Source organism: Chanodichthys erythropterus, chromosome 12, assembly GCF_024489055.1.
Source record: "Chanodichthys erythropterus isolate Z2021 chromosome 12, ASM2448905v1, whole genome shotgun sequence".
NCBI lineage: Eukaryota > Metazoa > Chordata > Actinopteri > Cypriniformes > Xenocyprididae > Chanodichthys > Chanodichthys erythropterus.
In genome coordinates, this window is record NC_090232.1 from 19,678,259 (window position 1) to 19,704,821 (window position 26,563).

The 26,563-nt window shown below is 36.3% G+C and overlaps 1 protein-coding gene across 3 annotated transcripts in view; it reads right to left on the reverse strand.

Annotated features, from left to right (window-relative positions):
• Positions 1-34: 34 nt before the first annotated feature.
• Positions 35-26,563, reverse strand: part of pds5a (PDS5 cohesin associated factor A) — a 36,596-nt gene continuing 10,067 nt past the window's right edge. For all 3 annotated transcript variants that reach the window (XM_067405089.1, XM_067405092.1, XM_067405091.1), the window contains exons 3-33: positions 19,364-19,567; positions 19,029-19,115; positions 18,726-18,823; positions 18,513-18,639; positions 18,348-18,428; positions 18,073-18,213; positions 17,870-17,985; positions 17,692-17,786; positions 17,434-17,579; positions 16,672-16,823; positions 16,439-16,552; positions 16,198-16,279; positions 15,470-15,518; positions 15,235-15,374; positions 14,932-15,047; positions 10,950-11,055; positions 10,391-10,551; positions 10,098-10,221; positions 9,800-9,958; positions 9,643-9,711; positions 7,484-7,620; positions 7,260-7,383; positions 5,370-5,574; positions 5,145-5,259; positions 4,261-4,393; positions 4,030-4,149; positions 3,879-3,947; positions 2,635-2,786; positions 2,434-2,518; positions 2,023-2,360; positions 35-439 (exon numbers count right to left, since the gene is read on the reverse strand). In XM_067405089.1, the coding sequence (XP_067261190.1) occupies positions 436-439; positions 2,023-2,360; positions 2,434-2,518; positions 2,635-2,786; positions 3,879-3,947; positions 4,030-4,149; positions 4,261-4,393; positions 5,145-5,259; positions 5,370-5,574; positions 7,260-7,383; positions 7,484-7,620; positions 9,643-9,711; positions 9,800-9,958; positions 10,098-10,221; positions 10,391-10,551; positions 10,950-11,055; positions 14,932-15,047; positions 15,235-15,374; positions 15,470-15,518; positions 16,198-16,279; positions 16,439-16,552; positions 16,672-16,823; positions 17,434-17,579; positions 17,692-17,786; positions 17,870-17,985; positions 18,073-18,213; positions 18,348-18,428; positions 18,513-18,639; positions 18,726-18,823; positions 19,029-19,115; positions 19,364-19,567 (3,849 nt within the window). In that variant the 3' untranslated portion in view covers positions 35-435. The remainder of the gene's footprint in view (positions 440-2,022; positions 2,361-2,433; positions 2,519-2,634; positions 2,787-3,878; positions 3,948-4,029; positions 4,150-4,260; positions 4,394-5,144; positions 5,260-5,369; positions 5,575-7,259; positions 7,384-7,483; positions 7,621-9,642; positions 9,712-9,799; positions 9,959-10,097; positions 10,222-10,390; positions 10,552-10,949; positions 11,056-14,931; positions 15,048-15,234; positions 15,375-15,469; positions 15,519-16,197; positions 16,280-16,438; positions 16,553-16,671; positions 16,824-17,433; positions 17,580-17,691; positions 17,787-17,869; positions 17,986-18,072; positions 18,214-18,347; positions 18,429-18,512; positions 18,640-18,725; positions 18,824-19,028; positions 19,116-19,363; positions 19,568-26,563) is intronic.

Genomic DNA, 26,563 nt, shown 5'->3' on the forward strand with positions numbered 1-26,563 from the left:
AATGAGCCTCAATGAATCCTTGCAATCAAAGAAATCTGATGACAATATTTGGATTTAATAGAGGGTTAAAAGAGGAGAGGGAGATAAAACAGTAAAAAAATCTTTCCATGTATTTAATAAGCAACCTTAGAGCAGATTAAAACAATTTTTTTTCTTTCAAATGTTTGTTTTTAAAAATGGCTCCGGACAGAGGCAAAGAGCAACATGAACAATTTCAACAGAAAACAAAAAAGAAACTAATGAAGAGAAACAGGTCTGTATTTCTACATACAAGTTTGAACATCTGAATCTAAAGAATTCATTCCTCATTCTGAGGTGTGGGGTAAAGACAGTTCTGGTTTGTGAAGAGCGTGTCATGTTTAAGTAGATGTGTCTCTTCGTTGGGTCATTCAATCATTTACTGCTTGACCGTCCTTGTCTTCATGAACCGACGCTTTACCTGAAACAAAAAATATCAATCAACAATCTGCATTATGGCGGAGTTTGACAGAAAGTAGACAGTTACTTATATCCATGTGGGCCTGCAGAATCCATAGAATTGTCAATATTTATTTACCCACATGTTGTTGCAAACCAGTGTAGGACAAATTTAGAACAGATATGGTCAGTAGGATTTATTTATTTTTTTAAATGAACTTAAATCAGTAAGGATGCATTACATTGATCAAAAGAATCTTAAAATGTTCCAATTTTTTTTTTAAATGCAATTTTTTGAACTTTGTATTCAAATGATACTGAAAAAAAATGTATTGGTGTCCACAAAAAAAATTAAGCATCACTACTGTTTTCAGCATTGATAATGAGAAATGTTTCTTGAGAACATTCTTCAAAATGTATTATTCCTATTCTAACATAGGATTAGGTTTGGAACAACATTAGGGTAATGTAAATGATGACAATTTTCATTTTAGGGTGAACTATTCCTACAGGCTGAAAGCTACAACAAACATTAAGGTTACAGCATGACATCAGTGCTAAATGAAGCTCCCTCAGACACTCACTGACAGCTCCCCCTGCTCTGCTGCATATCTGGATTCTCTCATTTTGGGCCCTGCTGCACCCCTGAGCTGCTTGAGAATGGCTTCTTCCTGCTGCTCCTGTAGCTGTGTGAGTGAGAGTACATACTCTGGGCTGGACTCAAATTCTCTCTCTGTCTCCCCTTCACTTCCATAAGTCTTCTGAGACAGGCGGATGTCTTGGTACGCTTGCTGTTCTCGCTGTGCTACCCTTACTGATCTTGGACAAAAGAAACACCTGCCTCAACTCCACATGAAAGAATTCAATAACAGCTTAAGGTGACAAAGTTATGGCTTGTTCACACCAAGTCAGATGCCAGTTTGTGGCATACAAGGTTTCAAATGATCTTTAGCAAAAAACGATTCCACGAAAAGCAAATTAAATGCACATTTATGTCATTTTCTGGAATAGAAAATCCCACTGTAAAAGTGAAATGCACTCTGGCCATTCGCTCAATGATTTTATCATTTATAGGCCACAAGCAAAGTTCTTCCCCTGTCCATGCAAATTCATATGCATTAAAATAAAAATAAAATCCATACCATAAGAAAAATATGGTCTAATGGAGGAAAAATATGAAAAAAAAAAAAATAAATCCCTGCCATACAAAGATTAATAAATGGGTTCTGTGTAATGATATACATAGACAGCTGCTACTGTATATCATGTATCTTAGCCTGACTGGAACACTGTGTTTACCAGAAACCTCTCCATTTTATAGCACATCACTACTCTCTAGCTCTGCCACCAGAGTTATTATATAATTGCTTGCACTCATGGTTGCAAAAAAATAAATAAAAATAATAATGATATTACAGGTTATAAAGTTGTGTTTAGCATACAGGACAACAAAATAATAAAAACGAATTTTCGGAATTGGTGTGAAGGCATTCATAGATGTCAAATGGTGGTAATATGGAAATTCTAGATTCATTTCCAATTAAAAGTGATTTATATCATACTATACATAATGTACAGAAAAGTCATTCAGTTACACTTGGTTACCTTTGCAGGTCTATCTGTCTCTGTGGCCCTGCTCTTTTCGGCTCTGCTTCTTTCTGCTGTTTTGGTGTCTTGCCACTGATTGAATCAGCTGAGGCTGTGGTGGCGGGATCCTGAGCAGGTGCTGCTCTCTTCCGGCCCCGCCCAGACCCTCCCCCTGTTGTAGCTCCAGCCTCTTTATCTGGTGTGGCAACACCTGCAGGGTTTTTAGGGGGGCGACCACGTCGTGGTTTATTGGCAGGGGGCTGTGATCCTGCTGAGGGGTTTGGAGACACACTGTTCTCTGTGCCGTCACTTGCAGGTGCCGCACGTTTCTTCCCACTGGGCTGAGCAGCCTCATCCTAAAAGAGAGCAAAAAAACTGAATAAGGGTGAACGTCCAGCATTTTCAGTGTTTACATGGGATATTTCTTACCTTCTTTACACCTCCTGCTTTTGTGATCACTGGATTCTCTTCATTCTCCCTTGCTCCTGTCTCCGAAGCCTCAGAACTCACATCCCTTTATGATAAGGAAAGAGAACGTAGTAAATGATAAGGATGAATTACTTCCTGCGAATGTGTTATTCATGATAAATTCCACATCATAGTGAATGAAAATTAAAAGCACGCACAAACCTGCTCTTATTTGTTGCAGGTGAGCTGGGTTGGGAGTTAGTGCTTGCGTTGCTCACTGTGTCGGCAGTGGTGGTTTTAATGAACGGCCGGCGAGCGGTTACCGTTAAAGGTTTGTTCACTGCCCCCAGTACACCTGTCTGCTTTGGTGGTTGCTGAAAAATATTAATGTGTTGTGTAACAAATGAGCTACATAATGCAGTCAAGGAATTCAATTGTTGCATAATTTCAACAGAACTTTCCAAAAAGAACACTGATGTGTCTGATCTGCAAAATAACTCAACTTCTTTGAACAAACTAGGGGTTCCTAAATTTTTTGTTTGCTGAACCCAAAATACATTTACTTGGAGATAAGTAATGTTCTAGGGCCAGTTGTTCAAAAAGTTTAATCTGGATCAGAATGATCCTGGTTTTTCAAAGCACAATTGGACTGGATACAGTTTCAGATAACCAAATCTGGATTACTAGTACTCTACGGAGCCCCTAAAGAGACATGTTGATAGAAAGATTATGGGATGGGTTGGGGGTGAAATCAATGCTTTTGCATTCTCTCAGAAAAGTTCAGTGTAGCGTTCATGTGTGTATATTGCATAATAAAAATGTTGTATTTTTGACCAGTTTTAAAGTTTTATTACATTTTTGTTCCTAAAAATCCACCCATTTGATTTTTCGGATCAAAAGGTATGCCAATCATACTAAAAAGTTAATAAAACCCAACACAAACTGATGATTTTATCCAGATCAAAACCAAGATTGGATTCTGTGATCTAATCTGATTTCAGAATCCTTTTTTCCTTTTGAACAACCCATTTTCAAGATTTGATCCAATCTGATCCAATCCGATAAGATTACTTTTGAACAACTGGTCCCTAATGTTTGAATGTAGTAAAAACATTTTTTTTTTCATTTTTATAAATAATTACACCACCGGTCAGTACAATTTTTTTTAATGTTTGTGAAAAGTCTCTTAAGGCCTCAATTAGTTGATGAAAACACAGTGCGAACAGTAATATTGTGAAGTGACTTTTCTCTTTTAATATATATTATTAAATGTAATTTATTCAAGGCAAATTAAGGCAAAGCAGAATTTTCAGTGTCACATGATCCTTCAGACATCATTCTTATATGTGATTTGGTGCTCAAGAAACATTTCTGTTTCAATCATGCCTTTGCTATATCCTGAATGTTCACACAAATGTGTCATCTGGGTATCATTCACATACAGTTACAGGAGTGACAAAACCTACCTGGATTTTCCCTGTCTGCAGAACTACTTTTGCCTCTGGTGAGAGATATTCCTTATCATTGACAAAATCCTGTACATAGAAACAGATGGAATGGGTTTCATAGTAAGGTGACATGTAAATCATAACTATGGATAGTCAGAATGATTGTTACCTTATCAGGTGGGGTAAAGAACTTGCTAGGCAGCACAGGATCTTTTGGGGAGTCCAGATGACAAGAAGTGCTCTTGTTTGCGATCACAAATAATGCCACATCACACACAATGTAAAGTTTCTGTAAATGCATGAAAATAGAGTAAAACACACTGGGATTCAGAAATACATAACTATATGCATAATTATAAATGGATATGCTATATATGCATAATTTATTATGATAACAAACCTCGTTTGCCTTTGGGTCATCTGGGGCCTGTGCATCTTTTGTTTGTTTGATGTTCTCTACCATCTTCCTCAGGAATGAGTGACTGTTATTCTCATTCTTTGTCATCAACACCTCCAGCATGAACCACAAGCACCTGGGAAAAAATTAAAAAATAAATAAATAATCTGAATTAGTTTAAAAAGTTTTAAAACAAACAACCCGTGTCTGCATCTACTTAATCTTAACAGAAATATAAGGCAGTGGCTATTTGCACTACAAAGTGCAAACAGTAGTAGATATTTACACTAAGTGAAAATAATGTATATTCTATGTACACTAAGTGATAACAGCAGCATTTTCTTATCGATATGCTATTTAACAGGATACAATAATAACAGTCTGTAAATTATTGTATTTATTAAAATTATTAAATGGATGTCACCTTATTGGGACAATAAAGCTCTCCCTACACCTAACCCTACCCAATAAATACTTTATTATTAAACACTCGTTGGGCTCTTTATTTTCACTTTTCATATATTCTCTTCATTTTTATTGAAAATTAATGCCTTTCTGATCTGATTTGTGATGGGAAAAGGGAGAAGAGCAAGTTCGGCAAAAGGCGAATTTGAAAGAGTCGATCGTGTCAAAAGCGCCATACGACCTACGCCACTGCAGGCATTGAGTGGCACGCATCTTTTTTCAACCAGACATTGGTGGGCGGAGCTCGTGTAAATAGCCTTTGCTAACAAGACAGGCTATTTACGCTTAGTGTAAATAGACTCTCTGGAAATAAAAACAGAAGGTTCAGTATTCAAATTTGAGAGTATTAGTCAAATAATGAAGCTATCTGTGTGTAGAAGGGGGAAACTGCAAAAGTTTGTGAATGTGTTTAACACTCATACTCTTTGACGTCTCTGATCTGCTCCAAATCCTGTGGTTTGGTAAGGTCTGGATCATGAGCTAGAAGATGGATCATGTATGGCACCACATATTCTGGCAGGAGAGACAGCAGCTTTTCTGAAAAACAAAAATAGGAGAGCAGGCAGGATATTTAGGTCTTGGCCATTCATGCAATTCTGAAGAAAACACAGTTATTTGCTCAGTGTTATACCAAAAAACAAATCTACCATGGGCCATGGGATTCTGTTTGATGTACTCTCTGCGGACATTGATGTTCTTGAGCAGGCACTGTCGTGCATGAGCACGTCGCTCTTTCACTGGGTCTTTAGCGCACAAAGCAAACACAGCCATGTACTCCAGTGGCAACAACAACTTCACCAGAGCAACATGTAACTTCTGAGCAAAGATCTGCCGCACCTGATAGCACTCATCCTATAAAGAAAGGGGAAAGGGAAGGAAATTCTTAAAAAAGATGCAAAGTTGTGGTAATATGGCTATTATATGCTTTTGTAGCATGTCCTAATATGTCCACTTATGTTAGTCAAAGTTTCTTGTACCAAAACAGTTGTAATTTAGTAAACTATTATGTACAACCTTTTTTTGCTGCTGTACTTTTAAGACCTTTATATAAAAAAATATTTTACAACTATGCATTTGCAAGACTCTTTCATCTCATGACCTTGACACTGCAAGCACCATCATCTATAAGGAAAATCCTTAGGGATGCACAACATTTCAGTACCATTTAGTTAACAACCGATATTAGACATTAGACATTTTTCAGTTTATCAGTATCTGTCAGTATTGTCAATATTGGAAATTTAATTGCAACACTAATTTCCCCTAGTCTTACATTTAGTTTAAAGTTTTAAAACAAATCATGAGCAAATTCATAAGTCAAGATGATTGGAGTATTTTTTTTCTTTAAAACTGCAGTGATATAAAGACAGTTTTAAAAAAGCAGTTTGAAATTGCCGGTGTTTGTGATGTCACAAACTACCCTGTAACCAGTCACGTTAACGTTCCGGCAGGCTTTAGCATATCATTAACTATGACTGCTCTGAAGGAGGGGAGTCTGAAAAATACTGATTTTTAGAAGGCTGTCTGAGATGTGAACAGAAACATGCTCTGTGTCTCAATCAGCTCCCTAGTTCCCTAGGTCGTGAAAATGAATGTGGCCAACTCCCTAATCAGTGTCCTGACTACTGAGCTAGGGAGCTGATTGAGATGCACCCATGGTCTGTGTAACATTAGCAACACATTTTGAGCAGCTGTTTGATAATGTAGTCAAGCAAAAGCATATTAACTACAGTCATGTGTCCGACATTGTAAAAAGTGATTTCATTGTTAACCGAGTGGATCTCTGAGCTTGTGCAAGTGAATGGAGTTGGGGCTATTTAGCATATTCATAGATCCACATATACTAAATGAAGCAAGGGTGTGAAGTTACATTCAAGCTATTTTAAGGCATGAAGATTTTTTTTTCCCCCATAAGAAAAAATGTTTAAATATGTCATTTTGATGATTCAAGATGAGTTTTAAAGGTGCCCTAGAATAAAAAATTTGATTTACCTTGGCATAATGGAATAACAAGGTTTCAGTACATGGAAAAGACATACATTTTTTTGCCAAGGGGATTTAAAGGGGTCGCGTGCTGAATCAGTGCATAGTTAATGATGCCCCAAAATAGGCAGTTAAAAAAATTAATTAAAAAAAAAAAAAAAATCTATGGGGTATTTTGAGCTGAAACTTAGACACATTTAGGGGACACCTTAGACTTATATTACATCTTTTGAAAACGCGTTCTAGGGCACTTTTAAGGGATAAAATTATTGACTACAGGGGAACTTATGTGAAAATTAGATAATGGCAAAGGTTATTTTTTAAAAGTTATTCTTTAAAAAAAACTTAAACTATTGGACTGCACAAAATATTAAGTTCACTTGTAGCATTTAAACTGATTTATAGATTTTAGTTATTTATTTAGACAGTATAAAATTATAATATCAACCATTAAATGAAAATCATTTTAATTTTAATATAATTTAATAACTAATATCAGCACATCCCTAAAACTCCTGTTTTTACATTTCTAAGTAGTCTTGTGCTGCACTCACATTAATGACGAGTCCACAGAGCTGGAACTGTTCTGGAGTGATGATGTCATGGTAACAAGGCTCTTGTGCCAGTTTCATGATGGCGCTCCCCGCTGCAAGCCTCAGTCGAGACATGTCAGACTTGCTGTGTCCACAAACACACAGGTTATATGCCTGTTACAATATTAGGGCAGCTTTCATAATTACACAAAATTACTTAGTGGATCTTGACACCCAGTAAGTACCTGATTTTCTTCTGCTCTGTAAGGTCACCCTCACTGACCAGCATGGCTGAGAGGAGTCTGAGAGTTGAGTTAGCGGATTTAGACTGATTATTCTTCATTCCCAACAACCAGCGGACCAACAGCTTAATAGCTTGCACCTGGAAACACACAAAGACATGCACATTAACCCTTGTGCATCCTTATGGACATTTTTGTCCATTTCAGTTTTGTTTTTTGTTATAAGTGTGCCTTTGTTAATGCCATCTACATGAATTTTGGCTCAGGTGTTTATTTTTATTGGAATTTTAATATTTTACCCTCATTTCCTTCAAAAAATCAATTTTACCCTCTGTACAAAAATACTCACACTTAGGACCTTAAGGACAAAAATGTCCACATTGAAACCCATTAAAACTGCAATTTTTTAACCCAGGGCCATTTGACTATAAAATGATACAATATTTGCAAATAGGCATTCATTCTATCGGCAAGGCTTCAAATTTTACATTTTTACCATTTTTTACTAGATTGTGCCATATTTTCAAATTTGGCTTATAAAAGAAATACTCGCTTTATTTGTGTTTTCTGCTTATGCATATTATAGTCTATGATAAAGTCAATTTGAAAAATAATGCAGCTATAATTGTGTGGGTATACTGGTAAGGATGTCAGAGTGTAGTTTGCAGGTGTTTACTGAAAATTTAATTTGTGTAATTAGTTTGAAAGAAATTATATCATACTGGCAATCAAAAATCCCACTCCATGTATGAGTCACACCCTTGGCAGGGTCATAGGGTCATGTGAAAACTATGAAAAAGGTCAAAGAAGGCTTTAAGGTTCTTCTTTTGACCAAACACACATCTTAACCCTTGATTGCACTTTTTCACTTGTTATTGTTTTTGTACGGAGATAAAAGTTACGCTTGAATTTGAAGTAGACGTTCAGAAGCCCCTAAACACATTATTTTAGTTTTCACCATAAGAAAATACTGATTTTTTAGTCTGGTAGATTTTATACAAAGTTTGAGTTCACACAGGTGTCCTCACAGCCAAACCTATACATATGTGGTGCTTGAGGGGTTGATCATTTCATTGTTTGAAGAGACGTTACTCAGCAGAGGAAGCTCTGAAACTAGTGCTGCCCACTGACACTGAGCACATGGGTGCATTAGAAGCCGAGGATGTAAAGAAACCGATTTGTAAAGTGTTAAAATTCTGAAAATGAATGAATGTTTGGTATCTATGGATAGAACAGATGCTGGTTAAAAAATTGACATCAGTGAAAGTGGAAAAAATATTAATATATAATATTTCTATGGCAGTTTTTTGGCATGGACATTTTTGTCCATTATTGACCTAAGTGTTATTTTTTGTAAAAAATCTGACACTACATAAAAAATATAAATGCCTCAAAATTAATGTTGTTGTTCTTCATTGACCCACCCAAGAATCTAATAAGCAAAGAAAAAAAAATCTGCTTAGCATTTAGTTTATGAAAATTAACTACTATTTTTATTTTTTTCATAAAAAAACACCTATGGCATTATGTAAACAAACCAGCATTTAAAGGGTTAAAGTTCTTAAAATTAATGAATATTTGGTATCTATGGATAGAACAGATGCTGGTTAAAAAATTGACATCAGTGAAAGTGGAAAAAAATATTAATACATCATATTTCTATGACAGTTTTTTGGCATGGACATTTTTGTCCATTTTTAACCTAAGTGTTAGTTTTTTAAAAAAATTGACACTACATAAAAAATATAAATGCCTCAAAATTAATGTTGTTGTTCTTCATTGACCCACCCAAGAATCTAATAAGCAAAGAAAAAAAATTCTGCTTAGCATTTAGTTTATGAAAATTAACTACTATTTTTAATTTTTTCATAAAAAAACACCTATGGCATTATGTAAACAAACCAGCATTTAAAGGGTTAAAGTTCTTAAAATTAATGAATATTTGGTATCTATGGATAGAACAGATGCTGGTTAAAAAATTGACATCAGTGAAAGTGGAAAAAAATATTAATACATCATATTTCTATGACAGTTTTTTGGCATGGACATTTTTGTCCATTTTTAACCTAAGTGTAACTTTTTTTTTTGAATGCACAAGGGTTAATATACACACAAATCACCAAGAGATGCCGTTTTCAACTTGATTACTCTAAGACATTTACCTTAGCCAGCACTTCAGGGGAAACCTCATCATCAGCTGTCCAGAGCCGCCCATTCTTGTTTCCCACAGACTGAGAGTTAAAGAGGGTTAATTTAACATGCAAGGAAATAAAATAATTCCTACATGCACAAAGCAGAATAATACAACAATATGCTCACCCTGTCATTCATCAGAAGGTCCTTCACGATAAAATTAGCAACGATTGACTTCATGGGTGATGCAAACTGATCCGGGGCCAGCATGGAGATATGTCCAAGAGACACGAGTGGAGTGATCAGCTGTTCAGGCACATCTGCATTCAGACTGCGAGACAATGGCTGAAACAAGAGAAAAGAGACAAAAAGGCCTATCTGAAAAACGTGCATTAAGTTAAACAACAATTTATCTCATTATTGCAATGTTCACTGAATTTCAGTAAAAAAAGTAACACATTATGCTTTATGCACATAGATTTACCTCAAATATTTGCGCTAACTGGACCTCTTTGTTGTGAAAGATGGCATGGATGCAGTGGACCGCCTGTTTGGCCTGGTGGGGGGTGCCTCGTTTTGCCTTCTGATGTAGTATGGGAATTAGAGTCCTGTAAATAGAGTTACAGAACATTTAACTACAAAACATTTTTACTTTTGAATTTGCTATTAATAAAGTTGATGATACTGAAGAGTTTGTATCGGTGAGTATATAATGAGTTAAAGATGTTGTTACTGGCTCCAAACAGTTGTGTGTATGCATTTGGGAGGTGTTCATACGAGCGGATTTGTGGCAGTTCTGTCTCAATCTTTTGTCCTGTGTTTCTGAAGATCTGTATTGCTGCTTCAGCCACTTTATCGTCCTCCATCTTCAGACACTGCAGCAAAGACTCATACGTCTCAGCTGAGTGGAAGGCAGTGGGGTGAGTAAATGACAAAACCTGAGGTAGGGAAAGACAGAACAGCACACTTAAAAATAACTGAGAATGAGTCAAAGACACTTAGTATTAAATTGAAATTAAATTTAATTGTGCTTTGCATCTGCCTGCATTGACACCATTTTCTTTAAGAGCTGCTTTGCAGCCAAAATTATATAGCAGTTATCACTGTAAAGCTGCTTTGACACAATCTGCATTGTAAAAAGCACTATATAAATAAAGGTGACTTGACCTGACCTGAACAATAGCCTACACTTTTTTAGCAATTTCTTTTTTAATTTTAAATTTGATCATATGTCTACTATATAGTACTTAAAAATATTATTTCAAAACAGCTAGAAATCATGTCTTCCCTTATATTGAAAACTTTAAACTAGTACATTTGTAATTATGAACAGTACCTTAAGCAGCTCAAGTCCAGCACGGATGGCAGTATCAGGAGTAACTCCCTCATCTTCATCATCTGCAGTGCCCTCAATTGACTTATTTAACAGCTTCACCAAGGCACTGTACACACACACACATACACACACACACACACACACACACACACACACACACACACACACACACACACACACACACACACACACACACACACACACACACACACACACACACACACACACACACACACACACACACACACACACACACACACACACACACACACACACTATTACTGATCCAAAAAGTCTACACAATACCTGCAGTTACACTTCACCCTCACTAGATGTCTCACTGTTAAAAAGCTATCAGACTGTTACACAACCGTTAAGGGGGGAAAACAAGCACATGGCCCATATTGTGCTTATCTATCTCCCACTCAGTCAGTTTCTCTTCCTCTGTCATTCAAGTTCTCGCTTTACATCTGCAGGTGCACTGATAGTCTATATAAGATACTGTTGTTCAAACAAAGAGAATACATTATCTGTAACTGTGCATCACCCTGCACAGCATTTCCAATTTTAATATTTGATTTTTATGACCAATTGTCTGATTAAGTTATTTTGCAAGTTGCAAGAAATTAGAGTTTGTTTAGGCATTGAAGTCCATGTACAGTATTTTTACAATAGTTGTTATTAGGGATGTGCGAGATTATTTGACCATTCAATTTAACAATACTGCTGCTGCTAGTCGACTAGGAAATATTGGTCATTTACAATTTTTGTTTTTGCACATTTAATGTTTCGCTTTATATTTTTACAAAGGCTACGTTTAAATTACCATCATGTTAATGAATTTTAAAATTAAAATTAATTTCATGCATTCTGACTTATTTACACTGTTAAAAGAGTTGCATTCTCATGTTAAACATGGCCGAAGTTTCAAAACACGAGTTGGACATATGACAGAGTATTTCTGTGCCAAATACACTACTTCTGGTTTCGGTACAGGATTTGGAGAGTTTTTTCGAGTGTGTCCTGTATGATGTCAAAAGAGAGTGGTATTCCATGCATAGGCACTGCTCCCTGATAAGTGTGCGCACACACACATCACCCAGAGCAAGAGCACGCCCATCAACGCGCTTCGTTCGGGATACGGAAGCCGAGAGATTTTTCAACAATGGCTGTGTCCCAATTCAGGGGCTGCACCCTTTGAAGGCTGCATTCATCATCGAGAAAAATAACCGTTAGATTGCAACATAAGAAAGAAATTACAGTATTTTACACCTCACAATGAATATCAGTCAATATTATGGTTACTTTTCTTAAATATGACACACTTGGTGGAGTAATTAGTCTTGAAATGCGACCTCCGGAGGATGCAGCCGCCGAAATGAGACGCAGCTCCTGTAAACAAAGGAGTGTGTTTTTGGTTGTGAGGAAAAGATTACCTTTTTGAGCTTCCCAAAGAACCCAGCGTTAAGGGAACAGAGGATGAAGTTTGTTTTTCCAGGGCAGCAACGGAGTTGTGCAGGTATGTTTGTTTGTTCCCGGGATTTCGGTGTTGAATACTTTGTAAACAAGTCCCAGTTTGGCGCTGGATTTACAGATGGCGGGTGGTGAGTAAAGCTGCATCAGATGTCTGTTTTGTTGGCAATCGGCACACAAGTGCATATAATGTAAACACGAACGTTTTGTTCCCTTTTTATTTATAAGGATATCGCAGCTAGCAGACGATCTCTACGCAGAAGCTGCGCGCTTGTGATTCTTTAGCTCCACCCACAGCACTGACGGAAGACACGCCTCCAGGATCTCTACTTTTTTCGGAAAGACTCGGATTAGCGTATCTTTTATAAATATGACAATACTAAAGACTTTTCGGAGATATGACGGATGCATTATTACTCTATATGTACTCAAAATTAACAAGATTGGCAGAAACTGCGTCATACCCCCCTTTAAAATATTTTGAAAAGTGTATATCTGGAGCAGAAAACAAAATCATTTCATTTTACCTCAGATTTTGCATGCGTTGGTTTTCTCTGTGGCACTCGTGGCAGGTTCAGAGAAATGTCCACTTGGAAGAGTAGCAAGGTAAGGGAGTACTTTGAAAACCTAAACTTTTCACAACATAAACTTTTCTGTTTTCTTCTATGTCATGTCAAACTAGCATTTAACAATTAAGCTTTCTTATAGACTTGTTATACTACCAGTTATGAGGGACAATACGGTATGAAATTTTATAGGCCTACTGGATTAAAGGAGAAACATTATGAATGAAACTTACTTGATACTAGTTGCTACAGAGGGTATGCATGTAGCGTCACCGTCGGCCAGAGTGACTGCAGTTATGCCTACTGAGTGGCAGCATTTGTTTTCAGGGTGAATGCCGCAAAAAACACAAAACAATCTAAAATGGGAAAGAGCTTTGCGACTGATTGCATAAATAGATTTGAAAAATTAGGTATATTTTTGCAGACTGCTGAAAGCTACAGAAAAGAGAAACCAATGGACTGCTGCAATTCTCTAGGACTCCAGGCAGCGAAATGTGGATTTGCAGTTATTGATGTGTCAATATGTTGAATTCTGGTTTAAAATCATACCCTATATATTGTATTGTTATATATTGTATTGACAACTCAATTAAATATTTACCTTCTTATATTCTGCATAATTAGATGTGTTTAAATAAAAACTGACAAAAACTATAAAAGTTTTAGGGCTGGACGATATGACGATATATATATATATATATATATATATATATATATATATATATATATATATATATATATATATATATATATATATATATATATATATATATATATATATATATATAACATTTATATAAGTGATCACCCGGGTTTAGACCTACCTATATTGTATTTAAATAAAGCATTCACAGGCAAATTTACTTCATGTATTTCGTCGGCGTCGAAATCAGGCACATATAAATGTCAGGAAACACGATTACTGGCTGAATGTCAATATCCATGGATCACTGGATCTTTGGGAAGTTGTAAGGAACACTAGAGACTAACCTTTACTTTAAACTGATAATAGTTTGTTTTACTCATGTTTTTACAGTTTCCCCTATTAAGTCCAGTCATGCAGCAGGCTCTTTTGCCACTCAGTCCGACTGAGGGGGCGTGCTCCGGCAGGAAAGTAATGTCAATGCATACCCTCTATATCAACATCCTAACAAAGAGAATACGGTTAAATAATGTGTACTTGTCAGTACATGTCAGGCTTTTCTTGCAATTTTGCCCGCCTGTCATAGGTATAGATACCTTTCATACAAGCCCGAACAGGCAAATGGCTGCCGTGGTAACAAACAACAAAGCCTTAATGCGCCGACTTATGTGGACTAACTTTCATTTGAGGAAATCTGTTTATAATAGGCTATTAGGTTTGAACTTATTGGTCTTGAACTGCCTATTGAGTTAGTTGATTTGAATAAATATGTCTATAATGGCTAACGTTGCTTAAGTGATAGCTTAAGTTTTATATACAATGTTTGTGCAAGGCAAGCATATTGCATGTATCTGACCTATTTTTAGCAGCATTCAGTATGGGATTTGACCGTTCATAGATTTAGTAATCCATTTCAAATGGATCGCATATACAGACTGTCTCCGGTCAACTAGTCAGTTGCAAAATTTCACACCCCTAGTTGTTATAGTAAAGACTTAAAGGAACATTATTCAGGTTAAATTTCTTTAGGTCCAAAACAAGTTACACTCGAGATCATTGACCCATCTCTCGTCAATAAAAAAAAAAAAAAAAAAAAAAAAAAAAATCAATTCATGAACTAGTTTTTTTTTTTGCTGTTCAAAATAAAAAAAAAATAAACCGATACAGAACAGATTCAGCCAGATACCAGGGGTGTCAGCGTCAACAAAGCCTGTCCATCTGAAAACCTGGATGATGGTCATTAACAAATTCTCCCCAAAACAAACACATTTCTTGTCTGCCAATTTACATCATTACCTACCTTATGGCCTCAGAGTCAATGTGCACTGGTGCGATTCTCTCCAGCAGGAATTTCACCATCTCCAGGAATGGGTTTGTGGGCTGCTTGGGGAATGTCAGCTTCCGTGTGATTTCCCTCTGAAAGGAAAACTCCACTCTCAGATAACTTGTATCTTTATAATATAACATACAACTACATAGCTTGTTAAAATTGTTGGTTGAAACATGTCTTAAACATAATTCTTTTTTTACAGGAAGCCTATGACCGGTTATAATGTGAACTTGAAGTGCAGCGTTGAAAGTGATGGTATAGCGTTACACTCACCACACACTGTTCAGCCTGTTTACATGAGCAGGTGGGGCTGATGAGTTGCTCAAGCTGAAGACGTAATTTCTCATCTTCACCCAGAACCTGATTAAACTTCTTCATAAAGTCCTGAGCTTTGCCTGGGTCTGGGAGATTCTCTGAGAATGAGAGCAAGACAAATTACACATTGTAAAACCTGTTGATTTTAATAACTATTCATTCATATATAAGCAAATATGTTGTGTGTACTTACTAGCGATGGTCATAAGTTTTCCAAACATGGCTGTGGTGTTTGCTTCAGACTGCAGGAAGAGAAAAACAACAGTCACTCTTCCACAGCATCAAAATTGATTTAATTCATATGTGCATTGTACACAGTCACAAAATAAGAACAAATTGTTGCTTTGGTCACCGCCAGTTTCCTTTCTTTCACTAGTTTTTAGCTGAACATTTGTTTGATTAGTATATTTAACAAATATTTTAACAAATTTTTTTTCTTCTTAGGCCCAATGCCTCTGAGTGAGATTATATAATAATTATAATAATATATTATTACTATGCAAATGTTATGCAAATGTAAAAAAATAACTAGCACAATTGCATTCCCTAATGCCAGTTAAACTCGCAGCACTAACAGGGATCGAGTTAGCTGCATTCACTGTGAACAACTCAGAAAACAGACCACGAGCTTTCTAGTTTTCAGGTTCAGAAATTGAATAAAGTAAGCAAAGGTAAAATAATATTGCATCTTCACTGAATAAATTTAATTTACAGACGTTATTCAATCAAGAGCAGTGAGCAATTTGTCATTTGTTGTTTGATTAACAAAGACAGACATCAGCAGGAATATTAGGCTGCTGTCACCTTAAGACAATGCACGGTTCCAATATACTGATACTGAACACATGCACTAGACATTACCAACTATGTTTGCTAGGATTTTCGCCAAGACAGGCCCCTTAGTGTGATTGTGTGACTTACTGTAGGCAGTTTGTGTAAATCCAGCAGTTCTCGAACAAGCCCTCTCAACATATTCTGACACTTCCACATTTCATTCAGTGCTCTGAAAAACAAAAAGATGCTCTGCTTGATATAATTGAACACATAAGTGAGATGATTACTGTTAAAAGAAGTACTGTGATACTGTCAGATGGAAACCAGAGACTCTCTCTGCAATCTGATGAAGCTTTTGAAAAACAGGAATCAGATGATTAAGACTCACTTGACAGCATTAGTGTCCAGACAGGCATAAAGGTAGTACAGACACTTCATCTTTTCCTCAGTCTCCAGACTGTGAGGAACCATGTACTGTGCAAAGATCTTCTCCACCAACAACCTAATACACAAACATACTTTAAGAATCTGAAGTTTCAATATTAGACATGCTGCACTGTTTTAAAGAAATGTCCAATAATCATGAAATCATTTGTGTGTACATGCGTGTGTGGCTCCTACTTGTCATCTATGCTGTTCTGGTAGTAGATGTGTAAGAGTTTGTCTTTGATCCAGCTGATTTTCAAAGCAGACTCCTTCCCGGCCTCATGGTGCAGACAGTACTTCTTATACAACTGAGCCAAACCCATCATTGCTTCTTTACGGACACGCCACTAAAACAAGACATACAAATTTACTTAAAACACCAGAGGGCTTAAAATCGAGCGATATGTGGGGTTCTGCATTTTTTCTCAGTTCTCTTTGCATTAACATTCTAACAGGATTTGAATTGGGGCTCCACAATATATCAAAATAAAACTGATATTGCAATGTGAGTGCGATCATCAAATCACAAAGGCTGCAATTTATTTAAATATATTCAGGTCTCAATTGTGCAACTCATGATACAGTGTTTCTGCTTTCTGCACAGTGAATGAACCAAGCCGCTGAGATACCGAAATACCATATCATGAGCTATACACGTGTTAAGGAACACAGTGTCACACTTAACACTAATTTATTGCCAGTAAAATAGCAAAATAAAAACTTGGTTTAACATTTGAATATAATCACCCCAATCATTCTAGAATGATTCACTTTTTCCAAATATAGCTATTTAAGTCATCTATTGAAAATTCCTGTATTTGTCATATCACAATGTATATTGCAGAAAATCAAAATATAGTGACAGTTTTTTCCAGTATCAGGCAGCCCTAACTTGAATTGAGCACAGATCTATTTCTTTGAGAAACACACTTCAGAGAAACTTTGTATATTTCTCACCCTCTTGTCCAACATCCTCTCTCTGACGAACCCCAGCAGTTGATCATTCACCAGGTTCAGGTCTTTCTTCCCTGCGTTGATGATGGTCACAATGACATCGTGTCTGATTGCCTCCTCCGGGTCATGTGATCTCACTTTCAGAAACTCTGATGTGACAAACAGCACATCACAAGTTACACAAGATGCATACGAGTCAAGCGATGCTTACAGATGGAAAAAAAAAAAAAATCAGCAAAATCACAATTATCCTGAACACACCTGTAAGATCCTTGGCAAGATCTGGGTGGTTCATCAGGCAGTGGCTAGCAAACTTCACACATTCCAGTCTCACAGGAACATGAATGTCATTGAACCTTTGAATTCAATAAACACCCAAATTATAAATATTCCAAATCAGTCTTTCAGTCCAGTATTTTTAATTGTAGAATGGCCTCACCTGCCCAGAAAACACTGCCAGAGTGGGCGATTCTGAGTGGCCAGTTCAGAGTCTTTTGCTCCAAAGAGTTTAGCCAACAGTTTCACCACAGCCAACCTCTCCTCTCCATCATTACTCTATACAAACAACAAACAGATTTATTCTTGCTCTAAAGGGGTGGTATGCAAGCAGGTGCACAAGTAACTGTATGTGTATTTAGTCACCTTTAATTTGAACTCAAGTTGTGGCATCACAGAGACTAGGAGCAGAGGGTCAATTGCAAAGAGCTCCTGAATGAGGTCAAATACATGCTCAGACAGATCACTCACGGAGGACTTTCCCATAACCAACACCTGATTAAAGAACTACAGAGAAAGAGATTCTGAAGTTAATACAAAACCTGAAATAATATTTTGTCTTTTTAAAATATGAATTGAACACAATTAACTGTACTAAATTCTGAGAGGACAAAATACAAATGGATGATTTTGTGACTCACTGAGGCAATACAGGTTTCGATGGTCTGAACCGTTCTCTTCAGAAGAGTCTTGGCCAGGTCATATGCCTGCTTATTCAAGTTCTAAAGCACAGAAAGAGGTTGAACCACTGGTTAAGCTATCTGGGACTGGACTTGGAAATAAGATGTAACAAGTCATTTGCCTACTTTGTGAGCAGGGATGAGGTTGATGAGGATTGTGTCTAGCAGCTCTTGCGTCACTCCATCTCCCTCCATGATGATGGAACTCATTAGGTCCAACATGTGCATCTGCACCTTCTGATTATGGCTGTTACTGAAAGAGAGAAGTCCTTACCAATAAAAAAAGAGCCCAATTGCATAACATTAGAGATGATTTAACTCAATTAAAATTAAACTCACTTGATGACAGAAAAGAGGGTTTTGAAGAGCTGGATGAAGATCTCATTACAGTCTTCCAATTCAAAACAGATGTTGTAGGACTTCACCCATGCCAGGTTCTGTGCAAGTCAAAGTTCAAAAGTTTCAGCTATGACAATCAAACTACATGCTAAATATGAAATGAAAAACTTGTAATTATTGCTGCTATGTGGTTTATATAAAATCAAGCATGAAAATTGAATTTAAAACATTCATACACACAGAAACAGTTATTTGCAGAATTGAGAAGATACATAAATTAACTGATTGATTGAACAATCTCACCTCTAGCAAGTAAAAATATCTGTTGAACTGAGGGCTCTTAGTGTCCTCTAATCCCTTCAACTGCCGTGTAATGAAGAGAAAAATTTCCTAGAAGTGGGGAAAAAAGTGAAAATTGATGACATTGGTCATCAAGAAGCTTGACATTGTGCTTGAGCTATAATTTCATAGGCAATGGGATTGTGTGCAAGATATAATATAAGTCAGCTTGACATGAGGTGCAAGTTTGTGATCAGTTTTAATGTCATATGAAATCTAGTGTGTGTCATAAGCAGGTGGTCAGTTTAAAAAGAAAGTCATATGTGAGATGTTTATCTTTTCAGGAGTACATATCATACCTTGAGCTTGTCATGTGAGGTGTATGGGGCCTCCGGAGCGTAGATCCTGAAGATGTCAGCGAGACAGCAGGCCACGAGTAACCGTACATCCTTGTTGGGGTTTCGGAGGAAGAACTCAGAGGCCAAGTGAAGAGCCAGAGCCAAATACTGCTGCTTTTCCTCCTCTGAGTCTTGATCCATGTCCATATATGTCTTGACCACCAGCTATAACAGACAGGTGTCATTTAATACCCGTTTATAGTTTCTCTTTTACACAAGTAAAATAACCCAGAACAATTTTATAAAATAATACATTTTCTAAAAGGTAAACACACTTTATCTATATTTTACACATTTCATATCATTTTAGCAACACCAAAAACTCAAAAAGGCACACTGCTCATTAAATTTATCAGCTCCTGTGAAGGGAAGGGAATGTACCTTCTACCTTGTTTGTAAAAGGTAAGGATATATTTATTATAGTTATAATAAACATAAAATAGTTCGGAGCACAAATAGTTTTACTGCCTTTTGCAGACATTTGAACTGCAACTGATTCATCACACACCGTTGTGCCAGGAGATGACTGCTCTTAGACAGGACTATGACAGAGAGAAAGACACAAACTGAAAGCCCTCAAAACCTTGCCTGTGGCAGGCAGCAGAATGACAGCAGCTTGAATCATATTGCAAAGACTAACTTTTACTGCAACAGAACCAAATCGCATCTTGGCAAAATAAACATTGTCTTTCTTGTCAGAGCAAAAAAACATTAATTTTGTAACAGGTATTTAGTCCATAGACATGTAGATCTTAAATTCAGCAGAACACAAACATTAAACAATGACTTTGGAAATCAATGCATCATGCTTCAGGGGTCACACGTGTAAACAGAGGATGACACTGGACACCTCTGGACCACTGGAGAAATAGTTAATAGGAAACGTAACATAAAACAGTTTGCTCCATTAGAGCAAGGACAAACCGACTCAAAAACATTTTTTTTCTCCAATTGCTGTACAAGCTCTAAATGCCACCTAGCATAATGTTACATTACATATGCAAGAAAGCTTTTTGTAGTTAGTCGCATGTTTTTTTTGTTTTTTTTTCATGGTTAAATAAGGTTCTCTTCTTCCTTGTAATAAGGGCTTTGTGTTACTTCTGATGTGCAATATATTCTTTATTCAACATAAAGAATACATATTTATTACTTATTTATGTGTATTATTTGTATGTGGGTGCACTTGAATGACTAAATTTCGTTGTACAGCTGTACAGTGACAATAAAATTTTCTATTCTATTCTATTCTATTCTATTCTATTCTATTCTATTCTATTCTATTCTATTCTATAGGTGCCCTAGAATTAAATTGAATTCACCTTGGCATAGTTGAATAACAAGAGTTCAGTACACGGAAATGACATACAGTGAGTCTATAAATCTCATTTGTTTAAAAGACCTCAGAAGAATAGGCGAATCTCAACATAACACCGACTGTTACGTAACAGTCGGGATCATTAATATGTACGCCCCCAATGTTTGCATATGCCAGCTCATTCAAGCATTAGACAAGGGCAGCCATTATTAACGTCTGGATCTGTGCACAGCTGAATCAGACTAGGTAAGCAAGGAAGGACAATAGCGAAAAAATGGCAGATGGAGCGATAACTGACATGATCCATGATATTTTTAGTGATATTTGTAAATTGTCTTTCTACATGTTTCGTTAACATGTTGCTAATGTACTGTTAAAGTTACCATCGTTTCTTACTGTGTTCACGGAGACAAAACTGTCGTTATTTTAATTTTTTAAACACTTGCAGTCTGTATAATTCATAAACATCTTCATTCTTTATAAATATCTCCAACAGTGTGTAATGTTAGCTTTAGCCACGGAGCATAGCCTCAAACTCATTCAGAATCAAATGTAAACATCCAAATAAATACCATACTTACGTGATTAGACATGTTGCATGACAAACACTATGTAAAGATCCATTTTGAGGGTTATATTAGCTGTGTGAACGTCACAGACACTTTCAAGGGACACCTTAGACTTACATTACATCTAGTGTTGTCAAACGTACCGGTACTTCGGTACCAAGTCGGTACTGAAATTTTGAAAATGTGATGATACCAGCATTTCTGTAGTACCGGTAGAGTGAAGCGCAAAGATTTGTTTACAGAAGAAATAATAGGTTAACAATTAAATGTGACATCGCAGCCATGGAAACATTTTGGTTCATGCCGAATGAGAGAGGTACGCGAGTCCATAAATTTAAGCTTTGTATTCTGTTTTGCGAATCGCGATCTAGTCACCTGATTATCAGAGAATTTAACAATATTCCATTAGTTATTCCACTGAACATGGAATCTCTGTTTATTTTCCCAAATCTTCACTCATACAGGGGATTATAAACGTTTCTTTCGTTCGCATTTAGGCCTATTATAGGCTATTCGCATTCTTTATTGTGGTAAAGTTTAACAGAGTGTGCGCTTATTATACTTTATAAGGCACGTCAAGTTAATTTGTATAGCACGATTCACACACTGGTGATTTTTACTTTCGCTTTCTCTGGCAGCGCAAAATCAAACATAGCCTGAATGTCTGAAGATAAAACTCGCTCTTCAGACCTATTACAACAAGTGTCAGTTGCTTGTAACATCAGGAGATAGCGACGATATTATTAAAGAGCTTCAAAACCTACCTTACCAGCATATGCTGTTTTTTTCAACAGTAAAAATTGGATGTTTGAGCATTTATTTATTTTATATATCAAAATGTATTTCATTGAGGTTGCCTATATGTACACACAAACATACACACACACGCTCCAAATCGTATTTAATGTTTTTAAAATAAGATTTTGCTGTGGTACCGAAATTGGTACCGAGAACCATAAAATTTTCATAGTATCAGTACCGACTACTGGAATTTTGGTACCGTGACAACACTAATTACATCTTTTGAAAACACGTTCTACGGCACATTTAATATTATTGGCCATTTTCAGGAGTGCTGATATTTAGTATAACAGCACTCTGCTTGTCTGTGTTCACAATGATCCAGATTATGTATGTGGTGCTGAGTGGAAGTGGAAACAAAGATGAAGCAAGAAGCTTCATCTTTGAAGCTTCTTCAAATATGTAATTCTTTGCTGTGAACCAGTAGAATGACCCTACTTTGTGTAGCTGTCCAAAATGTTTCTGAAATGGAGAAAAAGAAAATTTAGACATCACCAGAGTGAATTTTAAGAGCATGAGAGACGGAGGGGGGTGCTTTCTAGGGTATGAAAGAGTGGTTTAGACATCAGCTATTTTTGGGAATAGAAATGATTAGGGATGCACCGATTTGATTTTTGTGGGCCGATACCGATTTTAACAAACAATTATTGGCCGATACCGATATTTGTCACTTCCTCACTTATTTGAAGTTTTGTCATCAAAATAAATAGTATTTTGATCATGTTTTAAATAAGCAAAGTTCAAAAACACCTGCATTAAAATATACTAGCAGGTTTATTGCTGCATCAAATAATTTTTAATGAACATTGACTGGATTCATTTAACATTCAGCAGGCCTAAATAAAAACAACAGAACAAAGATATATATGAAATAAACAGTGCTTTTAGGTAGGTTCTCATGGACAGAAATAAAGTAAACAAATGTAAAATAGCACTGCATATTCTTCACTGTATAAATTAAATACATATTAATCCTTTATTGTAACAGACTTTATTGTGATTTATCTTCTAATTTGTTTTTGCATACATTTTAATATTTTTTGGTAAGTTTAAATATGTATGAGATCTGCACTCTCCTTTACTAAGGTGGGACTTTTGATGGGTGTTCTAGTCTATGGACTGACAAGGAGAGCACAGATTTGCAGATTTAAAGTTTGTCCGTTTATTAAGCATCCCCTGAAAAGGCATAAGATCTGTATGTAGTTGTAATAAGTGTTTTATGTAATTCACTGAATGTTGATGAAAATGCAATGGAGAGAGGGAGAGTTTAATGCACACTTCTTGAGCTCTGTAATGTTTAACTTTTGTGGTGATTTGTTTGGAGTGAAAACAGACGCAGTTAACTTAACATCAGTAAAATATTGGTCATCATTCAGATGGGGTCCACCACACTTATGAAAGTTACAAAAGTTAGTCAAGAATAGTGTGCGATCTTTTGTTATTTGATTAACATTAAAGCGCAGACAGCAGCGCTAGGATTACGCAACAGTCATTATACAGCCCAGTGCCTTCACACAGTTAATTTATAAAACATCGGTTTGTTATCGGCTTTTTTCCTGCTACAGCCGATATGCCGATTGTTGTAAATTGAGCAAAAAACAGCCAATAAATATCAGTGGCCGATACATCGGTGCATCTCTAGAAATTATCACTATTATTAACACTCATTAGCATAATGCACTACACATAGTTTTAACAATATAATTGATGCATAAACAGCAATCAGAATGGTAAAACACAAACAGAAAAAAAAATACAATCATACTAAGATCAAGCAATAGCTCTCAGACAGCTTCAACAGACACTCCAACATGCTCCTGATAAGGTGCACAAGCTCCAGGCAGGTTCTCTGCTCTAATCGCTTGAATCATAATACCTATGGTTCTAATAATGTACTGGTTTTAATCACTGATGGACATGCATAAACTTCAGGAATATTGACATTTCTCATTTCACTTCACTTCATCTGCCAGTAAATGCATTGCTCATAATAGCTCTGCCACCACCATGTTTCCAACACCTGACCCTGCCTTGATACAATGAGTGACATGGCGGGGACATGATCGGCTGGAAAAGCATTTTCAAATCTACATTGTATTTTGCTACATTGATTGCATGATATTTAATGAAAATGCGATCACAAGTGTCTTATCTGTGAGTATAAATGCAACTAAGAAAAATAACATTTAAATTATCATTTTGCTACAATTTTTGCTTGAACATGTTAAACATATCTAATCATTTTTGTAATACATTTTAATTTTGCAACTTAAAAAACATTAAAATATGTGTGTAAGTAATGTATTTAAACTAGTGTAGGAAATACAGGGCACCAGACTAACATTCAAGAGCACTGGCCTGATTTGGTGGCGCTGGTTTTTTTTTTAATCATAAAGGCAATTTAATGATATTACCATCATTTTGCATTAATAAGTGCAATTAATTATATTACATGTTTATTCATTAGGAATTTGCCTGTAAAGCACATAGCTTGAATTAAAATGCAGATAAAACGAACTTATTAGCAGTAACATGCAAAAACAATTTATAGGGAAAAATGTAAATATTCGACTCTTATTAAATGTTCCATTCTGAACTGATCAACAATTTCAGTGATTATAAAAGGAGCACTCTTTACTTGCTTTCCGTGTAATTCAGTCACAATTTGAAGAAGTTTTTGTTTTTCATGAGACTTTTCCATATATTAGGGAAGTGCTTCTTTGCCGCTCTCTAGTGGTAATTTCATGGCAAACTTTTTTTCTAAAAAAAAAAAAAAAAAAAGACTAGAAGTGTTAGTTTTCCTTCATCTTTAAACTTTTAGTTTTACAAATCATCACATTAAAAAATAACATTACAATTGGATAGTATTTAGAGATTTTAGTGCTGGAAAAAGTGTGAAGCACTAAAAAGTCCTTGAAAAGTGCTTGAATTTCACTCTCAAAAGTTTAGATGAAACCTGAAATTAATAATGTAAAAGCATTCGAGTATTATAGTTTCAGTAATCGTTACTACATTAAATCCATGGTGAAGCCTTGTTCGTGGCACAGTGTCTCTCCTGGTTTCCACGTCAGCGCAATTTGATCTGATATCTGTGGTCTAAAGCAGAGAATTCGGTGCTGAATTTGAATGCTTCCGACTACATCTCGCAGTGATGTTATTAATTTTCGGGCAAATTCAAATGCTTTCTCACTGGATCTCCCAGCGGTGTGTAGTAAGCAGTGTCACGAACGGGATGCTGATGCAGTGCGTGCTGAGCTTATGCTGCGCTATCTCTTATTGGTCAGTGCTGATAAATGGTCAGCGCTGCACAGGCACAGCTCAAACGAGTAGTGTTTCATTTTCGTTTCGTTTGCCATTTGATGTTTCTCATAGGAAACAGAAATGGCAGATCTTATCAGTTGTGCAATGTGGTGGTCACACTTGTGCAACCTAACAAAATTTAGTCACACTGGAAGATTAAAAAAAGTCGCAGTCTGGAGCCCTGAACTGCCAAATGTAAATTATTTTATGGAATTTGAATGATCATTTGCTCCAAACGTTGCACATACGCTATGGAAAATGTACATTTAAATACAGAAATACATTATCATTTTACAGAATGCATTGCCATTTTGCACATTACATTTAAAATTGTTTATTTCTACCCATATGCTTCCATAGCTAAGAAAACTGACTGACAAACTGACTAGTCATTTTTTCCAATAAACACAACTTAATATTTATTACCAGTTCATAACAGGAATAGTCATACTTTGCTACAGAGAGATATTATGCTAATCAGCAAGAGCAGCACAATTTTTTTCATTGAGATAGCTAGAGAGTCTTCACATACATGCACTTCCCTGCAGCTATCATCTTTCATAAGCACTAAATACTTCTAGGTCTAGGACCCAGGAGAAATGATTTCCCCTACTTTCTACCTCTATCTGGTGCCTGTGTGAGAGAGAGCGTGAGCTTGGTGGAGTGGGGGAAGGGCAGCCAGTGCTGAGTTGAGCTTCTGACACAAAACAGCACAGTGGCAAAACCAGGAAGCCCAGCAGTCACTCAAATTCCCTCCAAAAGACTCTGACTCTACCCAACAATCACAATTTGTATTTGTACAATTTTGCACATTTATTAAGAGACTATTATACAAAACTAGAGTGAAAATAGTTCTGAGTGTTCTTTAGTTAGTTTTCCAAGGACATGTGAGAAAAAAAAGAGAAGAAAAGTAATTTGTGGATGTATCTTTCTGCTTCATGAAGCTGTGTTTTTGATTTGGCAAATGTACAGTGATTTTTTTTGGGAGCTGACCTAATTCATGTTTACTTAATGAACAGGAAAACCTCATCTATGAGGGCACATTGTTATTTTACACAAAATCTTTGTCGGTAGACTAGAGAACTTGTTAGTTGGAAAGGCCAACATTATTGTTAATGGCCTAAAAATGGCCATTGATACATGGGTTACAATGGGTTTCAATGTTTCAATGTTGAA